Source organism: Melozone crissalis, unplaced genomic scaffold (genome assembly GCF_028551555.1).
Source record: "Melozone crissalis strain CALT ecotype California unplaced genomic scaffold, PUWL_Pcris_2 ptg000004l_1, whole genome shotgun sequence".
Lineage (NCBI taxonomy): Eukaryota > Metazoa > Chordata > Aves > Passeriformes > Passerellidae > Melozone > Melozone crissalis.
Window position 1 is genome coordinate 24,553,639 of NW_026535782.1, and position 13,455 is coordinate 24,567,093.

A 13,455-nucleotide genomic window follows, 5' to 3' on the forward strand; every position below is an offset into this window, starting at 1 on the left:
AGCGGGCGGCAGCTGCTCCCAAGGGCTGCCCCAGGCCTGCTCCCCTTCCCTGCTGCGGGATGCGGGAGGGCGAACCGCAGCCTGCAGAGGGCACCGCGACGAACCGAGCAGGTGAGGGCGAGCACGGCGGCTTTCCACACCGGGCCCGGCGGCGACGGGGAGGCGGGAGCGCCGCGGGCCGGTGCGAGGCCGGGGCCGGGGCCGCGCTCCCCACAGGCCGGGGCTGCCTCCTCGGGGCCGCGGTGCGCCCGGCGCGGGCCGCTGCTGCCACCTGGCGGAGGCTGCGCGCAGCGGCACCTCCATGAGCATCCGCTCGAGCCGCAGGCCGAGGCAGGGCCGGCTACGGGAACCGGGAGGGTCTGGAACGGCTGCAGAGACGGAGACCCCATGGCCTCCCTGGGCAGCCTGTTCCAGTGCCCTGGCACCCTCAGTGTGAAGAAGTGCTTCCTCCGGTGCAGGTGAAACTGTGGTTTAGTTTATGGCCATTTATCCTCATCCTGCAGCTGGGCAGCACTGAAAAGAGTCTGGCACCATCCTCTTGACACCCACCTTTCAGATATTTATGCACATTAATGCCATCCCCTCTCAGTCTTCTCCAGACTAACGAGCGCAGCTACCTCAGCCTCTCCTCACAGAGAGATGTCCCAGTCCTTCAATCGTCTTTGCTGCTGTGAGAAACAGCTACTCATTTTTCATAGTTTCGCATTACTTATCTATCACACTGCCCTGTGCTGGACCCTCTCCAGCAGGAGGCCAGACCTGGACACAGCACTTCAGGGCCAAGGAGAGGGGGAGCATCACTTTCCTCAACCTGCTGGCCACACTCTTCTCCCCCTCTTTTCACCTATATTTATCCTCAGAGCAGCAGCCTTTCCTCCAGGATCTCAGCCTTGCTATGACAGAAAGCAGCTTTACACACACAGTATTAGGTATCTGGTAAAAAAAAAGTTTCAGAAGGCATAAACATGAAATTAACTCCTTAGCATGCTTTACATCAAATGCCTGTAATTCTATTTAAACTCTCAATTCTACTGGCTATATAATGAGAGGAAACTTTCAAAAAAGTGAACTGTACAACACATGCCATTCTCTCAAGACTGTTCAATTAATTAAAACGGCACCAATCTAGAAAAAGCACCTGTCTAGATTTCATCTAAGTAAAAAAAAAACCTCAATAAAAAAAGAAAATCATGTTACAATGAATGCAGATGTATACCTCCCAATAAATCATACAGACTAATTCTGTACCATTTCTTGCCATTTAAAGTTAAATAGGGTTCAGAGTAGAAAAGGTGCTCTCTCCTCTTAACCTTTCTTGCAAATACATACAGCATCACACATGTATACAAGGTTAAATACAGGGAAAGGACAATAATTTGATGTTTCTATCCAGTATGGAACTGCACTCCTGGCTCCTTTGAATTGAATCTATAAATGCACATCTTAAAACTCAACAGATGAAAATTAGAGGATTTGACTTATGGCACCTTCAGAACTTGAGCTTATTTATTTCCTTTTAACTGGAACAATTGTGATAATGACAACTACTGACATTTGCTGTTTTTTAGACAGAGCATTAAATTATCTGAAAACACAGCACAAACTTCCTAATTCCAGTTTCAACACAGAAAACATCATTTAGATGTACTTCAAAATGGAGACAATTTAATTGCTAAATGTCCAAGTTAGGCAATGATCATCTGTGTCAGCTTTCCACAGCGTTTTACTGCATGTAGCTGTTAGACAAGAACTGTCAAAAAAACCCCACATCCAATAAAGGAAAAATAATTTTAAAAAGCCTTTTGAAAGCCATGAATCACATTTAATTGAGACTTGAGGAAAAAACAGGGAGACCTTAACTAGAATTCAAAAGCAAGTTGGGGAAAAAAAATAATGGAAATAGGGAAAAAAAATGCTCCCAGGAAAAGAGGATAAGTCATCATTAGATAAACCTGTCATGTCGGACTCTTTAAAAAAGTATCTTTATCTACTTGTTACTTTCACTCTGTTCACAAGAATCCTTTGCAGCAATTGATGATTCAGGAAAAACCACCAAGAAGTCTGCCAACGTGTCCAGGAAACATGAGCTTTCCTCAAGTGCCAGCTACAGTGGTACACTCTGCTGGCACAAAACCCTTGTACAACACACTGCACATCTTGACTGCCCTGACCTAACTCAACAACATCTATCATGTTCCAGTACAAACAAGGGCTGATTAAACAATGTGCTGTGGAAGAGGTCCAAAGTCTTCATGCAAAGACTAGAAGGAGTATAAGCTAGCAGGAAGTTAAATAGAGACAGGAGAAAGATCAAGCACTGCAAGCACAGATGAGACACAGAAATGCTGATTTTATGAATTGCTCCCTTACACAGATGAAAGAAAACTCTTTTGCCTAAACCAAGTATAAGTCCAAAATTCCCCTCGGAGCTTAAAGTAGATACAATTTAATTATCTACTGCTTTCCTTAAGCTGGCCATTTTTATAAGATTTCCTGTAAAACTTAATGCTGAAATTACATTGCATTGGAGTAGTCATTTGTTTATCAAAGACAATGATGAACTTCAGCCCTCTAATATAAAGCACGTGGGAATTAAGATACTTGATATGTAGCATGTGATCGAAGATGCAGTGAGGAAAATGTTCTGTTTAGAAACAGAGAGAACAGATTAGCCTGAGCTATGCAATGAATACCTGAACACCATAACTGTAGTGAGTTATCCAGTGTTTCTGCATTTGTCATACTCTACCCACAAAAGCCCTCACAACCAGATCTCTGAACATAAGCTGAGATGGTCTTCTCTGTGAACCTACCAGAGATGTGAAGTCAAAATAAAGCAGTGCAATAACAGCCCTGTTCACTCAGACACGTTCAGGAAGGCAGCAATGGGAAATGCACGTGCTGCTCTCCTAAGAGAGGTAGAGAAACAGCCCTTCTACACTCTGTTACTTTCACTGCCCAGTCCCACTAAACTCCACTTCTCATCTTGCCTGCACTTGGAAACAGTTTAAACAGGAGAGAATCCTGCCATGCTCTCAGAGGCTGGCACTCTTCTGGCCTCAGAATTACACCAACTGAAGCATGAAATTAGTGTTCCTCTTAAGCATGCTCTGAGGCCACTAGGGTGTAGTGGATGGGCATGGTCATCTTCTCCCTCATTTCTCAACAAAGAAGGGAGCAATCTCGTCCTCCCTTTCTGAAAAGGTGTGCTAAACTGACAGATTTTCATGCATCCTCTTTCTTTTCATCTAGCAGAAACTGAGCCCACTACCCACAGTGCACAACCTGCCCACACAACCCCCACTGAAGTATGCCTAACCCATGGCTGTGAATGCTGCTCCTGGACCTACCCACCTGCAAGTCCAAACCCAGCTGGTGGGTCTGCTTGCCTGCACTTCCTTGGGAAGAAAGAACAATCCAGCAAAAGATAATTGGTTTTCAGAACTCAAAGTGAAGTACTACTTGTAACAACAGCTGTAGTCTCTAATTAAATGCATGTACTGGACGAAATTCACATACATCAAGAAAAACAATGATCAGATATTTCTTTTCAGACAACAAATAAAACCACTGGGAAACACTGAATAGTTCACAGTCCTTCTTTTCAAATAAGAGGCTTTTCTGAAAACTACAGCAACAAAATTAAAAAAAAACACAACACTATCAGACCTCCCAAAACCTGATCCACATGTACTTACTGGCAGGCCAAAATTTTGCTCTGCCTGACAAGAATGACTTTCAGTAATGTGGAGAAATGAGGGGGGGAAGTTGTGGAGGAACTACATCAACTATAGAAGAGGAAAAAACAGCTTCCATAGGGAAATAGATGAATATTCTGTTCCCATAGGGTCGTGATTTCCTGACAGTTGTTCAGGTTGTACACAAGTCAGGAAGGTGGTAGGAATGAACTTCATGCCCCACTCACGCACAGAATTTGCCTCAGTGAAGAGCTGCAGACACTACTCCAACACCAATGTGAACTCTGGGTCATTGGACCAAGCAGCCTTTGCTGCTGCTCTGGTAGGGCAATGAGGCTTTATCAAGTGCATGCCCACATACTCAGCCTGATAACTGCCAGTGCTGAAATCTGCACTGTAAGGCAATATTGATCTTTATCTTACAAAAGGAGGGGGAGAAGAAAATTAAAAAGAAGAGTATTATAGATTGAAAATTCAAATTCACTGTCACAGTGCTACCTGGGAGTTAAGATGCAGCTCCAGCCTCACAGGGGTATGTGTACCTGGTAGGCTGTTGAGTGCTTAAACAGTTCTGTTCACACTCAGATGTTGTTAAAGCAATGAAAGAAAAAGAAAAAAAAACCTAATCTTCATGATCTCCAGGTGATGTGACTCAATGTAAACAACAAGGACTCAGAGCCCTGAGACATACATACCATTTCCTTGAATGCACTTTCTATGGCCCCAATGACCAGGCACTCATGTGGGATCTTCTTCTCCGTGAAGAAGCGTGTTGGGGGCGTGCTGGGCGAGCCCGGGGCTCCCACACCACCGCGCAGGGAGGCTGCCCGTGTCAGTGTCCTGCTGTTGCTGGAGGGGTTGTCAGGCTCCTCTCCCAGGCAGGTGGGTGGGAGGACAGCTGTGTTCCTCAGGATGTCCACAATCTCCTGCAGCTGTTCCAGGATGTGGTGCTGCAGCAGTTTGGAAGCGACCACAGCTGCCCCTGAGCCAGCATGTCCATCAAACAAGGACCAGTAGTACAGGTTGATCCCATCTGTGTCCTGGAGAAGCAAGAGGGGGAGAAAAGAAAGGAAAAGAGATGCTCAGTGTTTGTCACCTGCTGCCTTTGTGACTGGTGGCACAGAGGCAGCAGGTGAAACACAGATAGCTTTCCCAGAGGTAACATTCTTTCTGAAACACAGAAATACCCACAGTGTCAGTACAACTCTGGTTGAAAGAAGAGATGCTTATTTTTACCACACTTCCCCAGTATGTTTTTTCTTTTCCTTAACCTCTTAAAAAAAAAGCCCAAGAAAAAAATTGAACTTACAATCTTTCTTACCTTACAGCCATCATAGGCTGTAGAGGAACAGCATTTGTATATATGATAGACCTGCCACTATGAAAGATCAAAATTCTACACAAGACAGCACCTGATACTTGCTAGGCATGAAACAAAGGACCTCAGTTTGATGTCCATCAACAAATGTGAACTCCACTTCCACAGCTGGTAGATAAGGTCCATCCGTGCTGGCAGATGGGACAACTCAGGCTTTTCCTGCCTGTGCCAGCCCAGGAAACAGCACCAGCACAGGGGTCCTCGAGGATGACAGCTGCACTTCATCTGATCTAGCCTCTATGTTCACTGCCTGGTTCTTCACAGTCCTCTAAAAAGTTTCCTGTATAGTACTGGAAATGGTGGAGGACCCTATCACTTAGGGCATTAACCCAGGGCTGGAGGCAGAGTAGCCTTGGGCATCACAAGCTCCAAAATGCCTGGGAAATACCAAGGAGCCATACTCTTGATAAGCTCAACTTTTTGTATGGAGAGAAATTCGCCTACCAATCCTTAGGTAATCATTTAGATTGCCTTAAATGATACCCACCATTGCATGACAGCATATTTGGCAGCAGCATGGGGAAAGTCTTTCCTGCCTTTCCTTCCCCTCCATTTATTTTAATCCTGCACCTTCTCCCAGCTATGCAGAAACAGCTGTTAGTGGGGCTGCCTTGCAAGTCGGATGTGGGTGGACTAATACAGGTTTAGAAAGAAACAATTTTGCAAGGGACAGGAATGAGGCTATACTGTTGTAAAATACCTTGTAATAAGAAAGCATAACCTAGATCTCACTGCAATCAAAGAACCTCAAAATTACATGTGGTCTAATTTAGGATGAGAGATGTGACTTGTTCATCTGAACACTGCTCCCTTACACTATAGATCAGCATAAAGTCTGGGCAGCACCTGCAGCCCAGCTCCTCCTGTCCAAAGCACTGCCTATTTCAAATTTATGGATAGGGCTGTGAACTGCAGTTCCTTTTACTTTCTGCTGTTTCAGCCACTCCACTAAGGTGCCATGATAATAAAAATCACATAAAAGTCGAGGTGTTTTTTTTTGCATACAGTATTGCTGATGAAGTAAAGTTCAAATATATTCTTAACCAAAGCATCAAGATCATAGTAATCTACACAGCAGAGAGCTCCTCCAAGAGGAGGAATTCATCAGTCCCTCATGCACTCTTCATTACTGAAATGCTGTCATAAGGGGGTATTGTTCTCAAGTACTGTTTACTTACCACAGTAAGGATAACACAGGATACATCCTAGAATGGTGGAAAAACCAAGATATGTCCACATTTCTGAACATGGTTTCTTAGCTAGACACCACTCCCTTCTCCCCCCACACTTACCCAGCCTGGCAAATTCATCAAAAAAACAGTTGTGAAACTTCCCACCTGAAGGCAGGACTGGCAGTTGTACTACCTTGCTCTGGGCTCAGAATCCATCCAAGTTCACAACAATTTGCTGTAAAATTCTATGTAATTTTTAATGGCTAACTGGATTAGCAATTTTAAACTTGCTTGTAAAAATAGATTGCTATTAATGTAAAATGCAAAGTATTTTGCCAACAGAAACAAATTTTCCAAAGTGGAAGTATTTCAGCTGAAAACTGAAACCATTTATTCAAAATAACTACATTGCACCTCCTGGGATTTGTATATCAAACCACTTCTGCTCCCATTCTTCTCTTAAGAGTTTGTCTCCCTGGCCAAAATCCATGTTATGATGTACCATGGATAATGCTTCCACGGTTTTTGTCCTCATGTCCTTTAAAGGTGCTACTCCTTTGGAAATGTGCCCTCTTTGTAGGGGGGAAATCTCCAAGGCATTTCAACTCTGATTGAGACTGAAATATTTTATTTTCCACCAAAAGGAAGCAAATATTTTGTCATTGTTCTCCCCATGCCTCCAAACTGGAACAGAAACTTACAATTAAGAACAAGTTTGATCTGCACTCCATTTTCGTGAGTTCTCCAAAGCAAACCCCCCAGCAAAGTCTGTGTTACAGCTTTTCAGAAGATAAAGACAACAGTTATTAAAAGAATTTATTCTCATTACGATGATCTCAACTCTGGATATGTCCTATACTGATCAAGCCTCATGTGAGTTTGGGGGTTAAAGATGAGACTGGGATGCTGTAAAACAGATGAAAATAGCCCTTGACAAAAAGGGAAAATGAAATGTTACCATTCGTTTCCTCTAAGCCAATGGGCAGCACAACTTTGGGCAGAGAAGTTCACACGGACTTGAGCTGTATCTCAGACTTTCACTGACATGTCACCCTGTCACGTCCACATCAGTTATGGTGGTCCACTGCTCTTGTCCTTTTTGGAGTAGCAATTCTTGAACAAAGAGGACGTTGCTACCAGTTCAGCTAAGCTCAGACATCTACACACTATCTTGCACACCTCCAAGACAGTTCTCTAAATTGCCCTTATGTTGGGCAGACAGAAAAACCCCTACATTTTTAGACTATGCTCATCTCATTCCAAAGTAGATTTATTTCTCCCTAGCAACAGCAGAAGCACCCTAGATAACTGCAAAGTCTGTATTCTGAGCACTCAGGGGAGATGACTACCACAATGCTGCTCTCATACAGACATTCTGTGTGAGATGCTCTAGGGCCTTAACTTCAGCTGGGATCTGCAGGCATTACTGTAACCTAAATATTAGTCTTGAAAAACTGCTGTGTATTCCTACAAAGCTTCATTTACTTTTGAACTAGCAAAGAGGAAAACCACAGATAATATGTTAGCTGTCTAAAAAAGGAAGGAAAAACAAACTCTTTCCCCCCACCCTGAGAATAAAAACAGCTCCTCTATTTGAAAGAAATTAATTCCCAAAACCACACCAATTCAATGAGAATTAAAAATATGATGCAATTAAGGCAGCGACTCAGTGAACAAACAAGGGCCAGTAGTCAGGGCATGCAGATGAGGCAAAATGCACAGAAAGGTCCTTGCTTTTCCTCACACAGCTGAGCTGACCTCTGCAGCCACCAAGCAGTTACCTGTTTTGGTGCGCATATGCATTGCTCTTTGCTCTCTTTTACATCTGGGAGCTTGAAATTCTTCCCAAAAAGAACTGACATTCTGCAAACTCAGAGAACAAGACAACTTTTTTTACTAGCACTGGCAGTATTCTATCAGAAGTAGTCTGTTTCAAACACCAGTCTTCATTTCTTCTTTTATCTGGACAGAATCTTCAAATATGAGTGTAGTCAGTCACCACAGTGATGTATTTTAGATTTTCATTCAAAAGATCCTAACCTAACAAACAGGCTGAATAACTAGAAACAAGAAGAGAAAACAAATCCTTCACTGCACCAACCTCACAATTAATTTCCTAGTACAGAACGTACTAGGAAATTTAATAAGCTTCAGGCTCCTCAACTGCTGACCTAGCTTTCAGGAAGGTTCAACAGTCTCCTGGGTTTTGCAATTGTAAAAGATAATTAAGACATGCAAAGTTTTGGGTCAAGCAATGGATGAGAAATCATGAGAGAAAGTGCATATATATACATACATAATTGAGCTCAATTATATGAAGGGAAAAAAAAAGGAAAAAACCTTAGCAATAGCTAGTGATCATTTCGGGACATGCTTTTCAGGTAAACTAGACAGCAGTCTTACATTGCAAACCTTCAGATTGTTGTTATGGAGCTAATTCCAAACAGGCAAATAAATCATGTTGCCACTAAAGATTTATTCTGGAAACTACAACCTACCCTGACTGTTATTATTCCAAATATGAGCTACAGTCACAAAGCACTTAAGAGAGCAACTTGAGTTCTCATAAAATCTGAACTGGGCCAGCAATTGCCACTCCAATCCTCAGAGCAAAGCTTCCTCATGTTACCAATATGTTCAGCTGCCTGTGGTAGGCTACCAGCCTTATGCTACACAAAACATACAATATCCCAGACTTGTGGCAAAGAAGACTACAGAATTAGTAATTATGTATCCTCACATTACAGTGACAATTAATAATGCATCACATTAAGTCCTGCAGCCTGATTATCACTATGACAATATCCTGGCACATGATTTCCACTTCGCTTGCTGATGGTTTTCAGCAATCATCATGAAGGTACTCTGTAGTTAAAGGCCTTTAAAAATAGTACAAATTAAAAAGATGTGCAATTTAACAGGAATGTTCTTGAATGGGGACAGACAGGAGATACAATTAATCAAGCAGCAATGGAGTGGCATGGGGGGAAGGGGAGAGAATTAACTTAGGGTTGAATTTAAAGAGTCTTTCCTTTCACTGCTCTGCTCATTTTATTACCCACCCTTTCAAGAAGAAAACCATGTTTATGCTATTGAATAGACTTCCCAGAATTTGTTTGTGTGTTTGGGTAAAAGAAATGTTTACTTCTCCATTTCTGCATTTCTGGCCTACCTCCTCCTTTCCACGCCTGTAAATCTGTGTGGAGAGTCACGATCATGGTAGTGGCATTCAAGTTTTGTGGACAACACATGGATCTCCAACTCCCTTATGCTGCTTTGCCAAAGCACAGGGCTGGATCGATGGGGTTAGCATTAAAGAACAATCACACAGATGTAGCTGATGTTTCACAAACTTCCCAAAATGCGGGAGAAAACAAAAATGGCATGTGCCATTCTCAGAGAGTCTGTGGAAAATAAAAATCTGAGGATGATGAAAAGGACACTGTTACATAAAGTTCACATTTCAGTGCCTATTTCCCTTGTGCTCCACACTTTAAAAAAATCCTTTCAATGAACTCCTTCCCTCATTCCTTTTTCTGTCAGTATTTCTGCAAGGTGCTTTACGACATAGAGAGAATTTCAGATGGTATGTTACAGTGGGATTTCCTCATGAGGCATTTACACTATTTAGTCTCTGGCTTTCTTAATAAATATTTCCTGGGATGATATTCTATCATTCACTGTAGTGTTTAAAGCCAGTATTTCTACATCTTATTCATACAAATTAAGTTGTACGGCTATCACATTTAACATCAACCTCATATACTCCTTAAAAAACATTTGCCCACAGTGCTATGTGAGGAGTATTATACCTCACAGTAAAAAAAAATATATAAGAAAAAAAGACACAACATAGCAATGTGCTTTTTTCCTCCCTGTTTTTAGATATATTCAACCAACAAAAGATGTAGCAAGGAAAAAATCCTACTATGTGCTAGTGTAAGACTGCCCTCTAGTAGAAAACTTTCTCCAGGAATGTGCTGCCTGTTTTGGGAAAATATATTACAAATTTAAATACATAAGTGGTGGTCTAATGACATGGTAGAATAGGTTTTCCACAACTAAATAATGAGTGTGATAGCACCTATATCAGTGCCATGTAGAAAACAGAAGTGAATCCGTAGATAAGAAGAGAACATATAAATAATAAGAAGTAACAAGAAAACAGTACAATCTATTATATGGATCAGCTGGCTCCTGAATTTCGATGTAATGTTCCCATCTTGTTAAAATATGTCAGAAATAGAATCAAGAACAGAGGATTTGAAATAAAAGTGTTTCTCTCAAGAAACTTGAAAGGGAGTGGCTTTTTCTTCCAAAATCAAGATGAAAGATACAGACTTGAACTAGGAAATAGCGAAAAGAGAAAGAAAAATCAGAACATTCCGTAAGATACTTCTCATAAACTCTGTGTAAGTAGATATTTACTGAGGAGATATTTACCAACATCATGAAATATCAAATGGATAAAAAGAACAGATTTTAAAAACATAAAGTTTATTGACCCTACCATTACATTGCCACAACAGTACATCAACTGTAACAATGGATAACAACAAGGTTAGTTAAGATGCCTTTCCAATAACAAAACTATTTTAGAACCCTGTATCTTTAATGCAATCTTATTAACTATATAATGTCTGGGAAAAAAGTTCCTTCTGAAGAAGGTGATTTGTCATGGCTTTTGCTCTTGAGAAGTTTTGATACTGAAGTTAGTCAAGCTTTGTGAAACAATGCTATGAAGATTTTTATGTCCCATGCAAGCCCCTAAAATATGCAAAACCAGGCAAACTCAGCACAGTTACATTCACCCACATCCCAGGTGCAGAGGCCCCTTACCATGCATCTCACATGGTGGGTCTGGAACTTTTAATGTGGTATGAGACCAAACCTCATATCTCTGCACAGCATCAAGATGTGTGTAGCCAGGCTGGTGTGCACACAGGGGTCTCTGCAGTGTGCCTGTGTGCATGGCACAGTGATACCCTTAGTGTCAAACAAACCCATCACCTGGACCAAGGTGGCTGTCTTCTTGTTATTTCTATACACAAACAAGTACTGTGGCGAAATGCTTGCTTCATTAAACATAATTAATGCATACAAAAGTTAAATACACTCCTGAAACCAAGCACCTTCCTAAACCAACAGCAGGCAGTTGCATGGACTTTCTAGGAAAGAATTTTAAATACACAGCTAATTAAAACAAATTCTGTTTTGCTTTGCATGACTGTATGTAGAACTCCAAGTCCCAGCAAGTTCTGGACACAATTCTTTATCCAGGAGTTTGCAAAAAATGTACTTGAAAAAAGAAATCATGAGGAATATCAGCACACAGGAATTGAAACACTTATTTAAAGAAAGATTTTTAAAGAGGAAAGAACGGGGCAATTTGCAAACCCTCAGGATCTGTCAGTTTGAAAATGTTGCAGCAATAATGAAGTATGAAACAGAACTGGAGGAGCAAGAGGTTGGGAGGGACACAGTACAAGAGGAATGCTTGTTTCTCAGGACCTCAATGAACCCTGCAGCCATCAGGTGTACCAAGCCGTGGAATTCTGAGAGAGTGACTAAAGCAGACAGCTAATCACCACCTGATTTAAAATAGACACACACACACCAACTAACAAAAAAACCCTAAACATATAAACGAACCAAGCCGCAAAACCAAAACAAAAAACCTCCAAACTACCAAAAAAAAAAAAAAAGGCTACTTACAGTCCATTGAAAAACTACTTATCACTTAGGGACAACCTGTGTTCTCCAGTAGCAGGAATACAGCCTATCCACATTGTCTGACTAAAACATTCATACAGGCCATTTAGTATTACATGGTGAAATGTTGGAATTGAACACACACTATCAATCACTGCTGGAGGCTGAGCTCATGCTTAAAGAGCAGGTGAAGTAATTAGCCAGTCAGGAAACAAGACAGATGAAAAATAGCAGACAATTGCCAGTAGACAAGTGTATGACCTACACCACACTTCACACAAATGAGGGAAGCTATAGTCTGCAAAAATCGCTGAATTCTATGTGCTGGATGACCTTACCCTACCTGCATAAACTAGAAGAGTATCCTGCTTCGGTAGTTGATTAAATTAGAGAATGCAGTATCTTTCCAACATTGACTGAAGATGTGGTTTAATGGCTTAGATACAAGACACATTTTAACAGCCCTTATGGTTCATACAGTTCTTTATCTGACCCCTGTGTAAGCACAGTGGAAAAAGCTGCCAGTGCAGTGTCCAAAGAGCTCCATGTAGCACAAATGTGCCTACACGACAGTACAGAAACTTAGAGCAGATGGAGGTTGACCTGTGTTTTTGTGGCACCATGGGCATCTGTGTAAATTACAGAAACATAGAATGGTTTAGGATGAAAGATGATTTGGTTTCAACCCCTCTGCCAGGGGCAGGAACACCTTCCACTAGACCAGAATGCTCAAAGTCTTATCCAACCTGGCCAAATGTCTCTGGGCAACCTGTTCCAGTGCCTCACCATCCCCACAGTGAAAAATTTCTGCCTAATATATATAATATATAATCTAAACCCTCTATTGGTTTGAAGTCCTTACTCCTTCTCCTGTCACTACAGGTCCTTTTGAAAGCCTCTCTCCAATTCCCTTTAGGTCCTGGATGGCCAGTCTAGGGACTCTCTGGAGGCCTCCCTTCTTCAGGCCAAACAGCCCCAACTCACAGCCTGTCTTCATGGAAGATGTGCTCCAGCCCTTTCCTCATCTTCAAATTTCTCAACATTATATTTCAGAAATGAAACAAAAACAAAAATCCAGGAGCATCTCCTTGCCTATCTTTAAACTAAAATATCTTAGATGCAAGGAGCATTTTTCAAGACAAAAAGTTAAGTAGTAGAGCTAAGAAAAATATAGTGAAATGTTCTGCATTTAAGTAGAGATAATCAGTAAGAGGTAACTGAAAATATATTAAATACTCAGAAAGCATCTTTCAATGCCAGATTCTTACACACTTTGATATTATTTTGTATGTCTCTACTGACAAGCTACAGAAGTTTGCTTACTGAATTGTCTTTCAGCTGGAGACCTTCTCCATTGGGCAGTGATGACCTCCGTTTTGTTGAAGAGTTCTTGTTTGGTGTAGAATTACTGCCTCCAGCTTTCTTCTTGACAAAGAGGACTTCACAGCTGGCTTGATCCTCATTGTGCGTGCTCTTCCCTGCATTTATTACCCTA

At 41.7% G+C, this 13,455-nt stretch overlaps 1 protein-coding gene across 1 annotated transcript in view; it reads right to left on the reverse strand.

The window, feature by feature from the left end:
- Window positions 1-13,455, reverse strand: part of PPM1H (protein phosphatase, Mg2+/Mn2+ dependent 1H) — a 129,559-nt gene that overhangs the window by 57,641 nt on the left and 58,463 nt on the right. Inside the window, exons 2-3 of the mRNA XM_054272744.1 lie at window positions 13,284-13,452; window positions 4,394-4,738 (exon numbers count right to left, since the gene is read on the reverse strand). Coding sequence (XP_054128719.1) covers window positions 4,394-4,738; window positions 13,284-13,452 — 514 coding nt within the window. The remainder of the gene's footprint in view (window positions 1-4,393; window positions 4,739-13,283; window positions 13,453-13,455) is intronic.